Source organism: Cnephaeus nilssonii, assembly GCF_951640355.1.
Source record: "Cnephaeus nilssonii genome assembly, chromosome: 15".
NCBI lineage: Eukaryota > Metazoa > Chordata > Mammalia > Chiroptera > Vespertilionidae > Cnephaeus > Cnephaeus nilssonii.
Window position 1 is genome coordinate 11505360 of NC_137086.1, and position 16543 is coordinate 11521902.

General features: G+C 58.2%; 1 protein-coding gene across 1 annotated transcript in view; it reads left to right on the plus strand.

Moving 5' to 3' along the window:
• The first annotated feature begins 256 nt into the window (after nucleotides 1–256).
• KCNK3 (potassium two pore domain channel subfamily K member 3) overlaps nucleotides 257–16543 on the plus strand; it is a 37911-nt gene continuing 21624 nt past the window's right edge. Inside the window, exon 1 of the mRNA XM_079791885.1 lies at nucleotides 257–679. Coding sequence (XP_079648011.1) covers nucleotides 397–679 — 283 coding nt within the window. The 5' untranslated portion in view covers nucleotides 257–396. The remainder of the gene's footprint in view (nucleotides 680–16543) is intronic.

The following is a 16543-nucleotide window of genomic DNA, read 5'->3' on the forward strand; positions in this document are numbered from 1 at the left end:
TGTGTGTGTGTGTGTGTGTGTCCTGGCCGCTCTCTCCGCGGCTCTCCCGCTCGGTCCCCGTCCCCTCCCCCTCCGCCAGCCACCGCCTCCCTCCCTCTGCGCGTCTCCCCAGTCCTTATTTGGCTGGGCGGGAGGGCTGGCGGGAGGAGGCGGCCCGCGGGCGGGGGGCGGAGGGCGGGAGCGGGGCCGGGCGGAGGAGGGCGGTGGGTGGTGCTGAAGGGACAGCTCCGCGGCGGCGTTGGCGGCGGCGGCGGCCCGGGGCGCGGAGCGGGTGCCCAGCGCGGGAGCGGCGAGCGCAGCCATGCCCCAGGCCGCCTCCGGGGCAGCAGCAGCGGCGGCCGAGGCCGGGGCGCGGGCCGGGGGCGCCGGGGGGCCGGCGGCGGCCCGGGCGGGACGATGAAGCGGCAGAATGTGCGCACGTTGGCGCTCATCGTGTGCACCTTCACCTACCTGCTGGTGGGCGCCGCCGTCTTCGACGCGCTCGAGTCGGAGCCCGAGATGATCGAGCGGCAGCGGCTGGAGCTGCGGCAGCAGGAGCTGCGGGCGCGCTACAACCTCAGCCAGGGCGGCTACGAGGAGCTGGAGCGCGTCGTGCTGCGCCTCAAGCCGCACAAGGCCGGCGTGCAGTGGCGCTTCGCCGGCTCCTTCTACTTCGCCATCACCGTCATCACCACCATCGGTAACTCCTCGCGGGGCAGGGGGCGGGGACCTGGGGCTGGTACACCGGAGCCCGCCGGGGAGGGGGTTCCCCGGTGGAGGGTCTAGGCGCCGACCCCAGTGCTTCCCGAGCCCCGAGTTCAGCCTGGCGTGTCTGCTCCGCGGGCACAGGACTGCCAGGGGGGGCGGGGGGCGGGGGGGGGCGGCGGCGATTCCTGGCTCCGGACCCGACTCTCCAGCAGGGCCAGCCCCAACTTGTCCCTGCCAGGCTGCGCGGGGCCCCAGGGGACTCCGAAGTGTGTGAGAGGAGCAGGAAGGAGCCCGGAGCCCGGCAGAGGCCGGGGAGGAGGGGTGTGGCCCGGCCAGGCCGTGGAACGGGGCGCTGAGTGCGAGCCGCTGGGCGCGTGCGACTCCTCCCTGTCCCTGCAGCTGGGCTGGGGCTCCGGGGACACGTGTGGCTGAAGGTACTCGGCACTCCGGGGACTCTGGGCCACTCCGGGTTCTTGAAACACCCTGTATCTGCGGGCTGGGGGTGCCTCCGCGCGTGTGTGTGAGTGTGTGTGTGTGTGTGTGTGTGTGTGTGTGTGTCCAGTTCCGAGAGTTGGTGCCTTTAATGTTGTCAGGGTGGCAGAACTGGCTCGGAAGCCAGATGCAGCTCTGTCTGCCTTCTCCTCTGCTGTCCCAGGAACACAGTCACCTCCCAGGAATGGCCTCAGTTCCCTTCTCCAAGCCAAGGCCAACCGCAGCACAGGAAGCTACACACACACCTAGGCTCTCTCACAACACAGGCACAGGCGCGCGCGCACAGGCACACGCGTGAGCACACACAGGCACAGACACACAGCACACAACAGATGTCCAGGAAAGAACTCTCCAGTGAGGCCCTTGATGTGCTGTTCAAAAGTGTCCAGACAGGAGTAAACACCTTCCCCACTCCCAGGGCGCTCTGAACCCAGCCAGCTCCTCACGTCTGCCCCTGTATGACCTTGGGCAAGCCCCTTCCCGGGCCTGGGTCTCAGGCTCACCTCCAGACAACAAGAGCTTGGCTGCAATGAGCTCAAGGACTCCTCCCAGTCCTGACTGCTCCCGCCCACCTTCGTCCAAAGCCCCCCGGGAAGCCTCCAGGGGCTGGTTCCTCCACCTCTCCTATCTCCTCTCCTCCCCCTGGTCCCCTCCTTGCCTTGGCTGGACTCCCAGGGGCTCCTTGCCACTTGGCATGGCCCATGGCAAGATGACAGTGTTTTCCCGAGAGTCAACAGGAGTCCCGAGGGTGAAGGCGGGGCTCGAGGCTGTCCCTGCCATCTGTCCGTCTGTCCGCTGCAGGACTCTGTGGGAGGCTCCACGTCTCTCTGGGGACCACAGGGAACTATGCCGGGTAGTTCTTGGATTCCTCTCTTGGAAGGGGAAAAAAGGAGCCACAAGTAGATGTGGGGGTCCCTCTGGGTTCTGCTGTGAGTTTAGAGCAGGGTGGCCAGACTCAGGCCCTGCCCAAAGATCAGGTTTGCTTTCCTGGGAAGGACCAGACCGGGTCCTCCCCTTCCCCCTCGGCCACCGCCCTGCCACCTGCCAGGGTTTCAGGAGCAGCGAACACTCTCAGGCCTCCCTGCTCCCTCTTCCCACACACCATGCCCTTGGTTCTGTGCCCCCCTTTCTTTCTCAGTCCCATGTACCAGCGGCCCAGCTCCTCTGTAACCTCCCAATTGACTCCTTGCCTCCAGCCTCATCCCCCACGGGGCGAGTTCCCCTGGACAGTGCTGCCAGAAAGATTCTCCTCAAAGCACAGCTCCGGCCACACCAGCACGCTACTCCGAAGCCCGCGATGGTCCCCTGCACGTGGAATCCGGTCCATGCGCCTTAGCTCAGTTTCAAGGTCCTTTGTACCTGGCTGCAATCTCGATGTCCAACTTCATTTCTCACTTCATACTGACGTGATCCCTCCACTGCAGCCAAACTGTTCCCCAAGAACCCCTGAAGTGTGGCTGTCTGACATGCCTTTTCTCTGTCTTCTATTTATCTTGCCCAAGCTAACCTTCCAGATCCCGCTCAAACCCCACTTCCCCCTTAAAGTCTCCAGGAACTTCCCGAGCCGCTGCTATGGGCAATGGCAAGAATTATCGTCAGGATGATGTATGGGTGACACTGAAGGCGCTTTTGCATGGTTACTTAAATTTTCGGGGCTGCGTTTGGTCTCTTTACCCACACTGTCATAACCTTCACGTGGGCAGGGCCTTGTGGTCCCCATCTCCGTGCCCCCTATGCTGGCACAGTACCCAGAGGCACACATGAGCACAGAGAAGGCTAGTGAGGGGTTTAAGGTGTGCAGAAATGAAAAGACATCATCTTTTCCCTCCATCCCTGCCGACTCCCAAAGTGTCTGTCGTCCTCACCAAGAGAGATGCTAAACGCTGGAGGTAGAGACAGATAGAGTGTGGTTCTGGTGATTATTTATTTATAACGTGCCGGGCAAGAGGAAAGACAGCGTCAAAGCACCACCCTGGGGCTGTGGGGGCCCCAGATTGGCACGGCCCACTCCCTGCCTCCCCCAACCATCCCTGGCTTTTTGTCACCTTTCACCCCGATTATGCCACCTGGCTGGAAGCTATCCACAGGAGCTCTACTGTCTGGGCTGTGATCAATGGCTGGAAGGGGCTGTATATGAGACTCTTGGACCCAAAACCCAAAGGCAGCAAGCAGCCTCTGTCCATCTGACCCCTTTGGGGACCCAAGTGGATCTCCTGAGGCACCGGTAACCCCATCGGGACAGGATAATGATAGAACCTCCCGTTCATTCAGCACCTTAATGAGCACAGTGCACTTTCACCTCCGCCTTCATAGCTCAGGGATGTTTCCAGGGCAGGTGTTGTTAGCTCCATTGCACAGATGAGGACCTGGAGGCTCAGGGGGTGGGGCGGGGGAAGGGACTCCCCCAAAGTAACGCAGCTGGTGAGCAGTGAGTTAGAGCAAGAAGCTGGGCCTTCTGACTCCAAGTCTAGTGCTCTTTCCCCTGCTGCTTCCTCTGCCTCCATAGGCCGTGAAGCCCAGAGCCGGCCAGGATCAGCATGACCAAGATGTGCTCAGTGATGCCAGCTTGCAGGGCACCCACCATGGGCAGCCCTGATTGGTTGAGGGTCAGCGGGGTCAGCATTAGTCACTCACCTGGTTAGTCACAGTCTCTGCTGGCTGCAAGGATTCCTCAACTCCCACCTCTGGCCTTCTAGCCAAGAAACCCTTCCATTCTTGGGCCTTAAGTTCATCATATGCAAACAGAAACTGGGAAGTTTAACCTTTCTAGCTGTTGAGTCATTAAACTCCTCCGGGGCCCCAGCCCCATCTATTCATAGCCGGAGGCTGTCAGAGCAGGAAGGGGCCTGGAGATCAGCTAGTGCCCCCCTCCTCCGACAGAGAGGTGATGGGCGCCACACAGCCAGAGGGTAGCGAAACCTGCCTCCCAGGCCCCACCTTGTTCAGGACGCCTCTTTATTTAGTATTATTATTAACAATAATAATAGTAGCCACCATTTAATACCTACTCTTGGGCAGGCCCTATCCAAAACTCTTTCTTTCTATCCCCTCAGTTCATTCCCTCACCTACGCTCCAAGATGGGCATTATTACCTACATTTTTTTCATGGCAGGAACGGAAGGCTCTGGGCGTAAATGACTCACTCACCGCCTTGTGACTTGAAAGGAGGCACCTGCCCAGATTCAACTGAGCCTCTCTGACTCCCATGCCCTGGATGTCTTGCCAGTTCTTTCTCCACTTCAAGAACTCAGCCCAGACCCTGTATCTTGAGGGCACCGGGCAGCCACAGCTTGTCTTTCCCCCAACAAAGCCCTCTCCAGCCTGCTGCTTCCCCACATCCTGCCCCCTGACCACGTGCCAGAGCTGAGCCCAGCACCAGGCCTCCCCGAGGCTGCCGCAGGCTCACAGGTGCCTCTTCTCCCACCGCAGGTCCCAGAATCCGTGTGGCTCTAAGGCAACATGAGAGCAGATGACGATTAGCTGAGGGGCTGGAGCAGAAACGCTTCTGTCCTGCTCTTTCCTCAGCCTCCAGCCTGCTCTCCTCAGGTCCCATGGCCTGGATTCGATTGTGAATTCAAGCCGGCCGCTCACTTGTTCCATCTTTCCGAGGAGGAGGAAAGTCTCTTTAACCACAGAAGGGACCTGCCATCCCCAAATCCCAAAGTCCTCAACTAAAAGGGCGAAAGGAAACGTTAGCAATCATCCCAACACCCGAGAGGTGAGCAACTTGCCCAAGGTTATACACAGTAAGTTGAAGGTACAACCCTGAGTAGAACCTGCACCTTTGGGAGCCCCGACTGAAGTTCTCTCCATCGCCCCAGCCTGTTCCCCTCACGACCCACCATCTCTCTTAGCCCTGGGCCCCAGCTGCTTATCACCCCACTGTTCCCAGTCCTCTCTTGACTTCCCAGGGGGATGGAGGGGCAGCCCAGCCGGCAACAGCCCCACGGCCCACTCTCAGTTGGCATTTCCTTCCTCCCTGCCCAGAGGCCACTCCTCGGCTTCAACCACACAGACCTTTGCTGAGGGCGGTGTAGAAATGCAGATACTGGCTTAAAAGCCGTAGTGCCAGGGTTCATCTCTCAAACCAGCCCTCCACTCACTCCCCCCAAACCCCGCCACCAGTTGTGTGATCTTGAGCAAATTACTTCGTGTCCCCGAGCTTGTTTTGTCATCTACAAAATGGGAGGCTAACATCTGCCTCCCAAGATTAAATGGGACAATATAAAGAAAGCGCCCGGTACAGAGGAGGCACTTAATAAACAGTATCTGCAACTATTGGTGCTATTAATAGTATTGTCTGTGTATTATTACTTCCCCCACAGAGGGAAGTGCTATTTCCCAAGGACTTCTATGACCACAGCTACCTCTGCTCCTTGCTAGCAGGCGGGGACAGTGGGGCTGAAAACCAGAGGCTGCTACCCACTTCCCTTTAACCTCCTAATCCCACTCCCCGTCCCAGGCTTCCAAGGTCATCACGTATGCCTGGAGCCCACCTGCCATCCAGACCCAGGGCCATTGCTCCCTCCTCTGTGCAGGCAGACCCTGGGGAAAACCAATGGAGAGAGTGAGGTGCACCGTGGTAGAACCAACCCTGGGTTGGAGCAAGGAAGCAAAAGTCCCAGTTCCACTTAGTTCAGCTGCTGGTCCTCTATGACCATCAGTTTCCTCATCTACAAAGCGGGTGTATTTGATCAGAGGTCCTTCTGACGGCCATGCCTCCTGCCTACATGCCCACATGTCCGGTTCCCATACATCGCGATGGGGGCGGGGGGAAGGGGGCGACAGGCAGATACATGGAGGGAGTGGGGTGAGAATCGGACAGAAACAGAAGACACACGGCCGGCCACAGTGGAGACAGGACCAACACAATAAGTATTTTCAAAGAAAACATAAACAAGCACAGATGAATACAGTGCAAATCGCCACTCTAAACAGCTTTCAGCTGGCAGCACACACGGTGGCTCTGTGAGTTGATTTTGTAATTTTGAAAAATGTAACACTGATTTTCCCGCAGTCAGCCAGCCAGGGAAGAGACCGTTGGCAGCGTGGGCACCTTAGCTGAGCCCAGGACAAGTGACCTCATCTCTGCCTTGGACGCAGGGGCGTGTCATGGGTCTCTAACACGTCAGGCACTGTCCCAGGCCCTTCTTACCACCTTCATTCCCACGACCGCCCTGGGAGGGCTGGCGTTATCATCTTAGTACAGCCCAGGAAGGGGAAGCTCAGAGAGCTGCAGAATGTGGCCCAGGGCCCTACAGATATAAAACGACCGCCCCGGGGCTTACACCCAAGACTTTTCACAGAGCCCTTCACTCCCCAACCCCCACAGAGCCTCTGCCATCCCTTCTATAGGAACATCACAAGTAACGAGAATGGCACCAGGGTCTATGCAGGGCACTTCAGCTGTGGCCTGTTTCAGGGCTGATTGCCCTCAGGACTCTGGATCAAGCAGGTAGCCCCAGGAGAAAGCAGAATGTTAGCTCCAGTCCTCTCGTTTTCCAGGGTGGAAACTACAGTTCAGATTGGAAAGGGGACTTGCTAAAGGCGACACTTCCCATTGTCCTCAGAGCTGGCCTTGGAGTGCTGTGTACTGACACTTCGCTCCATGCTGTGGGGTCCTCCGTGGACTCTTAGAAAAGAGGGCAGGCTGCCAGCCAGCCTCATCTGATGGCCCCGGGCCTCCTCCTGACCCCTCCGTGAGCCTCTGGTCCTCAGAGAGTCACCTGACCAATGCCTTTGTGGTCGTCGATAGAGCAGTCAAGGGCCAAGCCCATGCCACTGCCTCTCTGTCCACATTGGCTGGTTGTCCAGAAACTGCAGGCGCTCAGGCAGCTCTCTGGTGGCTCCTGGAGACCTGCTCCTCACCTGGAGCAGCCCCGCCCCCAAGCTACTGGCCCAAGTCACATTTCCACTGTCCCATTCGCTATAGCCGGCCTCAGCCCCTGCCTAGAGCAAGCAGCCCCAGGCCTCCTGGTCCTGTGGCCTCCTGGGATCCCTGCCACTGAGGCTAACCCTCCACCCCCCTGCTTCATCCAGTGACACCCAAGGAACTCTTTGTGAAGGGGGCACTGGTTGTTATGAATACAAGGCAGGAGCCTGGCCTGGGAGCTACAGATGGAGTTCTTTCTCTCCTGAGAAGCCTTAGACAAATTGTTCATTCATTCTCTCTCTCTCTCTCTCTCTCTCTCTCTCTCTCTCTCTCTCTCTCTGTCTGTCTCCCCCCTTCCCCTGTATTCATGGAAGGAACAAAAACTTCCCTAGTGTGCCTCAGTCTTCCCATCCGTATAGAGGGGGGTGTCCACAAGGGGACGTGATGCATGCTAGCCCAGCAACGTAGAATTTTCTACGCTAATCTTTCCCAAACGGTCAGATCCGGGTTTGATCTTATTTAAATGCAGCTTCTGAATCACTAGGTCTGGGATGGGGCCTGAGACTCTGAATTTCTCACAAGGCCCCAAGGGACCTGATGCTGTTGATCCATGGTCCATACTTTTAGTGACAAGGATCTAAATAACCTGGAGACCTGACTTCTGGGAATAGTCATGTGACTGTGGTTTTAAGAACAAGAAGGTTTAGAACTGGGAAAATCCTTAGGAATCTGGTCTTGGAATGTTAGAGCCAATGGTCTCAGAGCTAATGGACCCTTCTCTGAGGCTTAGAGCGGGGCTCTGATTTGCCCCATGGGAGCCAGCCGTGGAGCCTGGGTGGGAGCCTGGGTAGTCACTGTGGGTGGAAGAAAGGGATGTGGAGAGGGTGGGTGGAAGGGAGAGGAATGGAAAAGGGTTGTCCCATAGGGAAGCCTGCAGACAAGAAGCCACTGGTCCTCGGCTGTCCTTTCCTCCCCTGTCTGCCAGGGAAGTGCCTCAGATCCAGGGAGAAGAGGTGCCCCAGAGATTACATGTCACAGTGGGAAACTGGTTCCTCCCTCATGGCATCTACCCAGAAGCCCAGGGGCAGTCCGACCTCCTGCCCCCATTAGAAGAGGCTCAGGCTCATTTTCTTCTTTCATGGGCTGGGATCCAGACAGCCGAGGCCCATAGAAGTCACCAGGCCCTATGGCTACCAGATACCTCGCCCTGTTGCCAGCGACAGCGTGGAATGCAGGTAGCAGGACAGGGCCCGCTCTTTTCTAGACCCATCAGGCCACACGTGTCTGCATATTTTAGGAAGGACATCAACAACCTGGGCAACATTCAGAGGCGGGGAGCAGCATGTCAAATGAAGGGCCCTTGGTGGGGGCGGGCCTGCAGGACATGAGTGCTGCCTTCAAATATCTGCTGGGCTATTGAAAGGTAAAAGCATCAACCTTGGGCTGATTAGGCGCTTGGGGTTGAACCAGCACCAGTGGGTGGCATCCACAGAAAGACTTAAGTCCAATATAATTCAGAACGTATTAGCTTTGAACTTGACCAAAGATGGACTGTGCGACCTAGAGAGGTGGGGAGCTCCCCGTCACAGAAAGTATACAAAAGACCCTGGATAGGCATGCAACAGAGGTCACCTAGATCCGTCAGGATCAACCAGAAAAATAGAGCCAGTGGGAGATACATATTATGAGATGTATCACAAGGAACTGGCTTATGTGATAATAGTAGCGGGCTAGGCAAGTTCAAAATCCACAGAGCAGGCCACCAGGAAGGACAGGCTGGACCTCCTGCCAGCCTAGGGTGAAGCTGCTGTCCACCAGCAGAATTTCTTCTTCGGGGAATCCTCAGCTCAGCTCAGAAAGCCTTTCAACTGATTGAATCAGCTCCATGAAGATTATCTAGGATAATCTCCTTTACTTAAAGACAACTGATTATGGACTTTAATCACATCCACAAAATGCCTTCACAGCAACATCTAGATCAGTGTTTGATTAAATAACTAGGGCCTTTATTAAGCCTAGCCAAGTTGACACATCAAAAAACCATCACCCAGTCCATATATCAGACTGGGGGGCTGCAATAAATGGTTGTTAAGATTCTTCCCAACCCTAAGATGCTTTGATTTCTTGATCTCCAAGGGGGTATCCTGGAAAGTTAGAGCGCCCAGAGTGGGACTCAGGTATGTCCTGGGGGCCCCCATACCCTCGGGGTCACCTTCCAAATAAACCAAGGTTTGCCTTCCTTTTAGTCAGTTTATCAGAAATCATTGAGCTCTCCTGAGGGCCAGGCACTATACCAAGAGAATGGAAAACTAGGACCCAGAAGGTCCCCAAGGAGTCTCTGGTCCAGTAGAATCCTGAATCCACAAACTGAGTGGTATGTATGCTAAGTCTTAGTGGAATGACTGAAACAGGGAAGTGAGAAGGCTTTCTGAAGCAGGTGGTACCTCCGATGGGCTTGAGTGTAGAGTGAGGACTTCAGGTGAAGATTGGCGGTGGGAGCTTTCCAGGATGCGGGAACAGCGTGAGACCGGCTGAGGGCCATGAGCATGCCAAGGAAAGGTGGCTGTGAGCAGCCCCTGGAGGGGGCTGAGTGCTGGGCTCCGGTGAATGGACTTGCTTTGACAGGTGCTGGAGGAGGGAGGTGCCAACGCCAACCTGTGTTTGGGTCCACCACCCGGAGCCTGCCCAGTGGGGGTCCCCAGGACCCCATTTGAATTAGTGGTTACCCTCATCAGCTCAGTTGAACTGGTGGGTGTCCCCATGACCCCACTTGAACAAGAGGGTAATTGCAACCTGAATCCTGATTGCCCCCTGCACCCTCTCCTGGTCACTCAGCAGACCTCAGCCAGCCCCCAGGACACAGTTCCTTTTCTGGGCCAAAGCCCCACTCTGGAGCCCAGACCACAGCCAGCCTATGGGTGGTGTGCCGGAGGCCGGGGCAGCGCCGAGCTGAGAGATGATACTCTGTGGATATTCTCTGCGTGGACAGCCCCAGGTCCCCCTCTCAGATCCCCTTCCTCTCTGCTCAAGGCTCCAGGGCTTGGCTCGGACTCAGTGTCCCTCTTCAGGAATGTGCAGGGCCTCTCCTGACCACGGCCCCGATGCAGAAATAACCATCTCAGAAACATCCGGAGAGGCACATTCCAGCCTGCCGGCCACGGGATCATCTGGGGGGCGCTCTCCAGAGACCCACATTGTCCGGCTCCAGCGGAGCTGCCTGGAGGGAGTGACCCCAGGCTCTCAGACAGGAGGCGGCCTCTCTCTGGGATGGGGAGAGTCCTCCTGAGGGTGCAGGGGAGCTCCCCGAAGCCTGGGGAGCGGGCAGAAGCCAGTCTCCGATAGATGCAGCAGTGGGGTCTTCCCTGGGAGACTCCATCCAGATCTTAGACCCGACAGGAAGCGGCCATTCCCCACGGAGCCCGCCTCAGTTTCCACGGTCATGACCCAAGGCTGCCGTTCCCTGGGAGGTTTCTCTGGGCTGAGTTCATTCCGTGTGTTACCTCATTGAATCCTCACGATCCCCGTTTCATAGGTGAGGACCCTGTGGCTCCGCGGGGCTAAGAAATGCTCCCCACGTCACACTGCGGGCGAGTGGCAGAGAGGGCCGGGGAAAGCAGGCACCACACTGGGTCCCACAGGTTCTCTTCTGAGCCTCCCAACAACCCGGAGGTGTAGGTGCCATTATTCCTACTTTGCCAAACGTTGGACTTGAGAAGGTGAGGTCACTGCCTGCGACCCAGAGCCAGCAGCTGTGGGAGCAGGCGTCACATCCAGACCTTCCTACCCTAAAACCGAGCTCTCCCCGCGAGGGCTGAAGGTGGGTCACCCCACGGCGTGGGTGTTAGTGCATTTGAGAAGCACATGTCAGCGTGTGGGGGGCGGGCAGAAGGCAGTGTTGTGGGGGCAGCTGTCACCGGGTGGCCTTAGTTCCGTGCATTTGTCAACACCGTCCTTCTGAACAGGACAGGAACCTGAAGCTGGACATGGGAACAGAGCGATGATTCTTGAGAGTGGCCAGTTAAGTGTGGGGGCAGGGGGGGCCTTGTTGGGGGTGCTCACTGGTGCCTTGCTGAGGGGGGCCGATAGGGTAAGATGGCCCCTGGGTGCTGAGGAGGAAGCTTGTCCCAGGAGCATCAGTTGTTTGGGCCAGAGCCACAGGTGTCAGGGCCCAGCCCCCAAGCTAACTCATTAGACCTGCGCTCAGCCCGGGAGGCGGGAGGTGTTAAATACTCCCCGTGTGAAGGCGTCTGCGCTCAGGCACAGGAGAGGAGAGAGCGTCTTAAGATTGCGCTCTGCGGCTGGGGGGGCTGGGCCCCTCGCGAGCCGGCAGCCAGCATTTTTCTTCGGGGTTTCCTTGGTCTTTAAGGAATATTCAAGGGGCAGCAGAGGAAGAATCCTTGGTGTTCGCAAGCCAAAGCGCCTGGAGTGAGCCAGGTGGCGGAGACATCAGGAGCCAGTGGGTGGCCCCAGGAGAAGGTCAGTCTCCCCACCCGCTCAGAGGAGAAAAGGGGCTGAGAGTTTCCGTGGGGGTCCTGCGGGCAGGCTGTGGCTCCCCTTCGTGGCTTTAGCTCTCAGCCTGCTCTCAAACAACCCCGGGGAAGGCTCCAGCCCAGGGAGGCAGGCCCTCTCTGCTGGCCGTGTGAGTATCTCTTATCCGGGAACAAACTGGGGGCCTTGGCCAGGCTGAGCCAGTGTGCCGCCCTCGTCAGCACGGCCTGCCTGGTGGATTGTCCACCATGAGGGTTAGGAAGACCCTCTAGGGCTGTTCACGGTCCTTGGTCCGCCTCCAGATGAGGCCAGAGAGAAAGGCACCTGGATCCAAACTCAGTGGCGGCCTCCTTCCCTCTGGTGTCTTGCTCAGCTCCAGGCCCCAGAGCCAAGCACGCTCGTCTTCCTGGGGATCAAAGAGGCCCTGGTGTCCCTGGCTGCCCTCGAGGTTGTCCAGTCGATGAACAGTCTACGCATCCTTTCTGGGAGTTGTGACTGATGACAGTGCAGCTGACGGAGGGAAGTAGGGGACACAGCGCCCCCCACTGTTTCTCTGCTCCTACCTGGCTGTGAGACCGACAGCAAGTCACATCCGCCCTGGGCTTATTATCCGCAAAGGACTGGGCTGGTGCGGCCCGAGCCCCTCACAGCCCGGGCGGCCTCTGGTGGGCCTGCCCCCCGGCCTCGGCTTCTCCCAGCCCCTCCTGAGAGGCACATTCCCGGGACAACGCTCTTGTCCCCATTTCACCCCATGCTCGCGGAGCCCTAGAGGGACTTCCTCTGAGTCCAGTCCCAAGAATAAAGCTCTGTCCGGGACCTCCAAGTCACCCCCCTGCTGGAAAGAAAGCATTTCGGACTGTGGCCCAGGCCCCGTTATCAGCAGAGCGAGTCCACTGCCCCAGCCCCTGGGACAGCTGGAATGCAGGGGCCTCCCACTCGGAAAGGGGGGCCGCTCGGGCTGGCAGCTCCCACGGTAGCCCATGTGCGTGTGGGAGGAAGCCGTGGTGCTGAGAGCAGGCTGACCCCAGCCAGCGCTTTCTGACAGGGGTAGCCTGCAGAGAGGTGCAGACGGTCCGACTTCCCACATCGCCGCTGGACCTGAGCCCGCCAGGGGGAGCGCGCTGCGGTCAGTCCTGCAACCCAGGCCCTGGGCTAACTCAGAGGCCTCTGAGGCCTGGGCGCTGAGATCCTGCTCATGGAAACTGTGACATCCCTCCCAGACCAGTGACTCGGCAGGCCTGTGAGGGGCCGGGGTTAGCCCCACGTTTTGATATCTGAAAACGCTTATGTTCTGCAATGGGTCATTACATGATGACCCATTGCAGAACATACACAAGCCAATGGAAGGTCCCGGCAAGCGTCTTCCTCAGCCTGTGGCTGGAATGAGGACCGTGCAGGGTGCAGGCACTGGTGTGCTCATGCAGACCAAGGGCGCAGCTTGGCAGTGGATGGCAATGCCTGGGGTCCTTCGGATTCTTTGAGAATCACTGATTCAGTCCAACCTTCCTCTCTTCCAGATGAGACTGAGAACGGGCGAGGTGCAGGGAGAGATGGGGAGCGCCCCCACCCACACCCCAGCCCCTAGCAGTTCAGTACCAGAGCCAGGCCTCAAACCCAGGCCTCCTGACTGACTACTCCTTCAGGCATCCGCACAGTCATCCCTCCATCCCTTTTGTTTTTCTGAGCATCCTCCATGTGCCAGGCACCATTCTAGACCTCAGGGACTCAGCCCCTGTCCTCATGGTGCCTACATTTCAGAGGAAGCAGATAGTCAAGAAACTAAACTATGTGGTCACAAATAAAATATCATCTCAATGGTAGCAAGTGCCAGGACAATCCGGGAGCGCCTTCCCGGGAGGGGGCCTGTGTCATGCAGAGATCAGAAAGGAACCTTCCAGGAGGGAACAGCAAATGCAGAGGCCTCAGATAGGGCCTGCCTTGGCGTGTCTGAGGACCAGGAGCAGAAAGAAAGATGTAGGTACAGCCTGCTGAGCAAGAGGTGGGGACTGGGAAGGACGGCCATGGAAGCCCCATCGAGAGCTTGGGCTTTGTTCTCAGTGGGCTGGAAGTCCCTGGAGGTCTTAAGCAGGGTTGTGGTGTGATGTGACTTACATTTTTACCAGACCCCCCTGGCTGCTCGGTGGCGGTCAGATGGGTGTGGAATAAGAGGGAAGCTGGAAGACTGGCCAGGCTGCAGTTCAGTGGCTGAGAGAGAGGATGACGCAGGGCTGGACCTGGTGGGGACTGTGGAGGTGGAGAGCAGGGCGGATTGAGCGGTGTTTGCGAGGCAGACTTGGCCCGACCTGCTGATGGATAGGAGCAATGCCTTGGAGAGGGAGGGAGGGGGAGGGCGATGGGAGGCAGGGAAAGACAAGGAGGGACTCTGGCCTGCGCCTGGGTGGAGGGTAAGCATTTCCTGAGCTGGGGAATAAAGCCTGGTGAATAACGGGTTTGGTCAGAAGATAAGATTTAAGACTTCTGTTTTAGACACACAGGTTAATTTTGAGACGCTTGTAACAAATCCATGAAGGCAGTTAGAGAGACCAGTCTGCAGCTCAAGGAAGAGGTCAACGCTGAGATATAAATTTGGGAGTTATCAGATGGAAATAATTTAAAGTCAGGAGGCTAAATGAGGTCAGCTGGGGAGAGGGGAGAGCAGGCCTGCGGCCAGCTCCTTCTCCTGCTGCAGGAGGTGGACACGGAGGGGCTGCCTGCAGACTGGAGGGAACCTGGGGAGAGCGGTGTGTGGAGGCCAGGAGGCGAGTGTCAGGAGAGGGAGCCGTCCACTGCCAGCCGCTGCTGGGAGATCGGGTCAGGTGACTGCAGAGAAACAACCAGTGGGTTTGGCAACACAGTGGCCGTTGGAGACACTGACCGTGAAAACGGTATAACATTCAACAGCTTGTTCCAGGAGCAGGGCAGCTGAGAGGGGCAGGGGGCCTTTTGTATTTGCCTGGAGTGGAACAGAAGAGCCAGGTTCCAGGGAAGGCAGGGAGAGAGAGAACACGATCGCAGCTCAGTTTCAGGCCCTTTCATAAATGCTTCTCAAACCTCCTCCTTCCGAGGCCCACGAGGTAGTTATCATTATGTCCATTATGCAAATGAGGCCCGAGGCCCAGCAAGGTTATCGGCTCAGGGCACCCAACCAGGGACCTGAGTCCAGGCCTGTCCATCACCAAAGTCCCTGCTCACCGTGCAGCGGCCCCCACCTCCCAACGGCCAGCTCTGCCTGCCTCTCCTTGCAGCTTCTCCCCACCTCTCCTCCCATCTCCCCAGCGCATCCTTGTCCTTTGATCATTCCTGTCCACCTCCAGCAGTCTTGGCCTCTGCCTCCCTCCTCCTGGAAAGCTCTGCTTTTTCTCTTTGATCCTGCCCCTCTGTCCTCGGCTGCATCCTAAGCTGGGCTTTATGCCCCACCCCCACCCTTGTAAGATGTCCTCGCACCAAGGTGGGGGATCTGCAAGAGTTTTCAAGAGCCTTAGGGGAGCCTGGACCTGTGTGTTTGCGAGTGGGAGTGTGGGGGTGTGGCTTCTGCCCCCTTGACTGCCATCTGTAAAGAGTCTGGGGGTTTGGGGAGCCTGGCCAGCCTGCAGCTCAGCCCCTGCTCAGCACTGAGGGTCCAGAGAAGGGAGCTCACAGGCCAGGGATGCCTACAGAGGCAGCCAGGAGTGGGCATCCAGAAAGGCCATGCATTTTTACCCCAATGGGGCAGGATGAGCCTCAAAGTCCTTCCTGAGAGAATGGTACAGGTGAGAAGTGGTGGACAGGAGTCCTAAAGAGGATGTAATTGGCAACACTGGCCACTTGGCTATCTTCACATGTGCTTCAGGAAATTGGGAGGGGGGTGCACTCAGGACCTCCAAGTCCCTTTTGGAGCCAGAGTGATTCCAGTGGGGAGTTGTGGATGAGGCCCAGAGACTAGTGAGGTAGAGAAGCCCTGGCAGGGACTAGGGCATGGAGCTCTCTGCCCAGCCTGGGGGCTCCCCTCCCCCACCCCAGGCTCCCCAGGCTCCCTGCCTGGTCATGATGAGGGAGGCCTCCCACTAGGATGTCCAGGGCCTCCTCCAGCTCCTCCATCAGATCCTGAGGCCCTGTCCGCCCCCAGCTGCCCTGGGAGGGCCTGGAACCTGCCTCCCTCTGGAAGAGATGAGCAGAGGGGACCTGACATACACACAGCCCTGACAGGGGGCTGCAGTAGTAATTAGCTTCTCACACTTCCCCTGGGTTATTTTTAAGCCTCGCTCTTCCCTGGTTTATTTTTAAAGTAACACTGGCACGTGGCTGGCCGGCTGCCCTCCCCAGGTGCTGGTGCCAATTTGGGCCAGGAATGAAGCAGGGCAGATGCGCCCCCCTCCCCGGGTCCCCACTGGGTGCCAGAGTTAACCAGCCCCTTTCTGCATTGGCCAGGGGGGTTCCTGCTGTGCCAAAAGCCTGGGTCCAGCCTGGGGGGAGCAGGTGGGCCGGCAGCGGGGGACCCACAGCAAACTCCCACCTCACTGTCCTTGACCAGGTCACCTCACCTGCCCAGCCTCAGCCTCCTCACTCCTCCTGGGGCGTGTGATGCTGACAGCTGCCTCTCTGAGGTCAGACACTCCACAGGGAGTGAGAGACTAAAATGCTGCACACACAGAAAAGAGTATTAGGATAACCCACACCCCTGGGAACACACTCCCCCCACTGTCCTGCTAACCCCCCTCCCAGCCAGGCCCTGGGGCTCCTCTGTTCCCTCATCCCTTCCCCACCTGCCCTGAGACCTGCCTTCCACATTTCCAATCTGGCTGGACCCTAACCCAGGCTGCTCAGGTGAAGGGCTGCTGCCAGGCTGCTGGTGACCATTAAAAGGCTTCAGCTGGGATGGGCGTGAGGGCAGAGCCACCCTCCCCCAGCACCTCCCCACCCACCTCCCTCCTGGCAGCCTTCCAGAGAGCTGAGCTGTGGAGAAGCATTGCCAGAGGCTCGCCCTGACACCCTCTCCTCGGGTAGGGTTCGCAGCAGCAGCTGAGG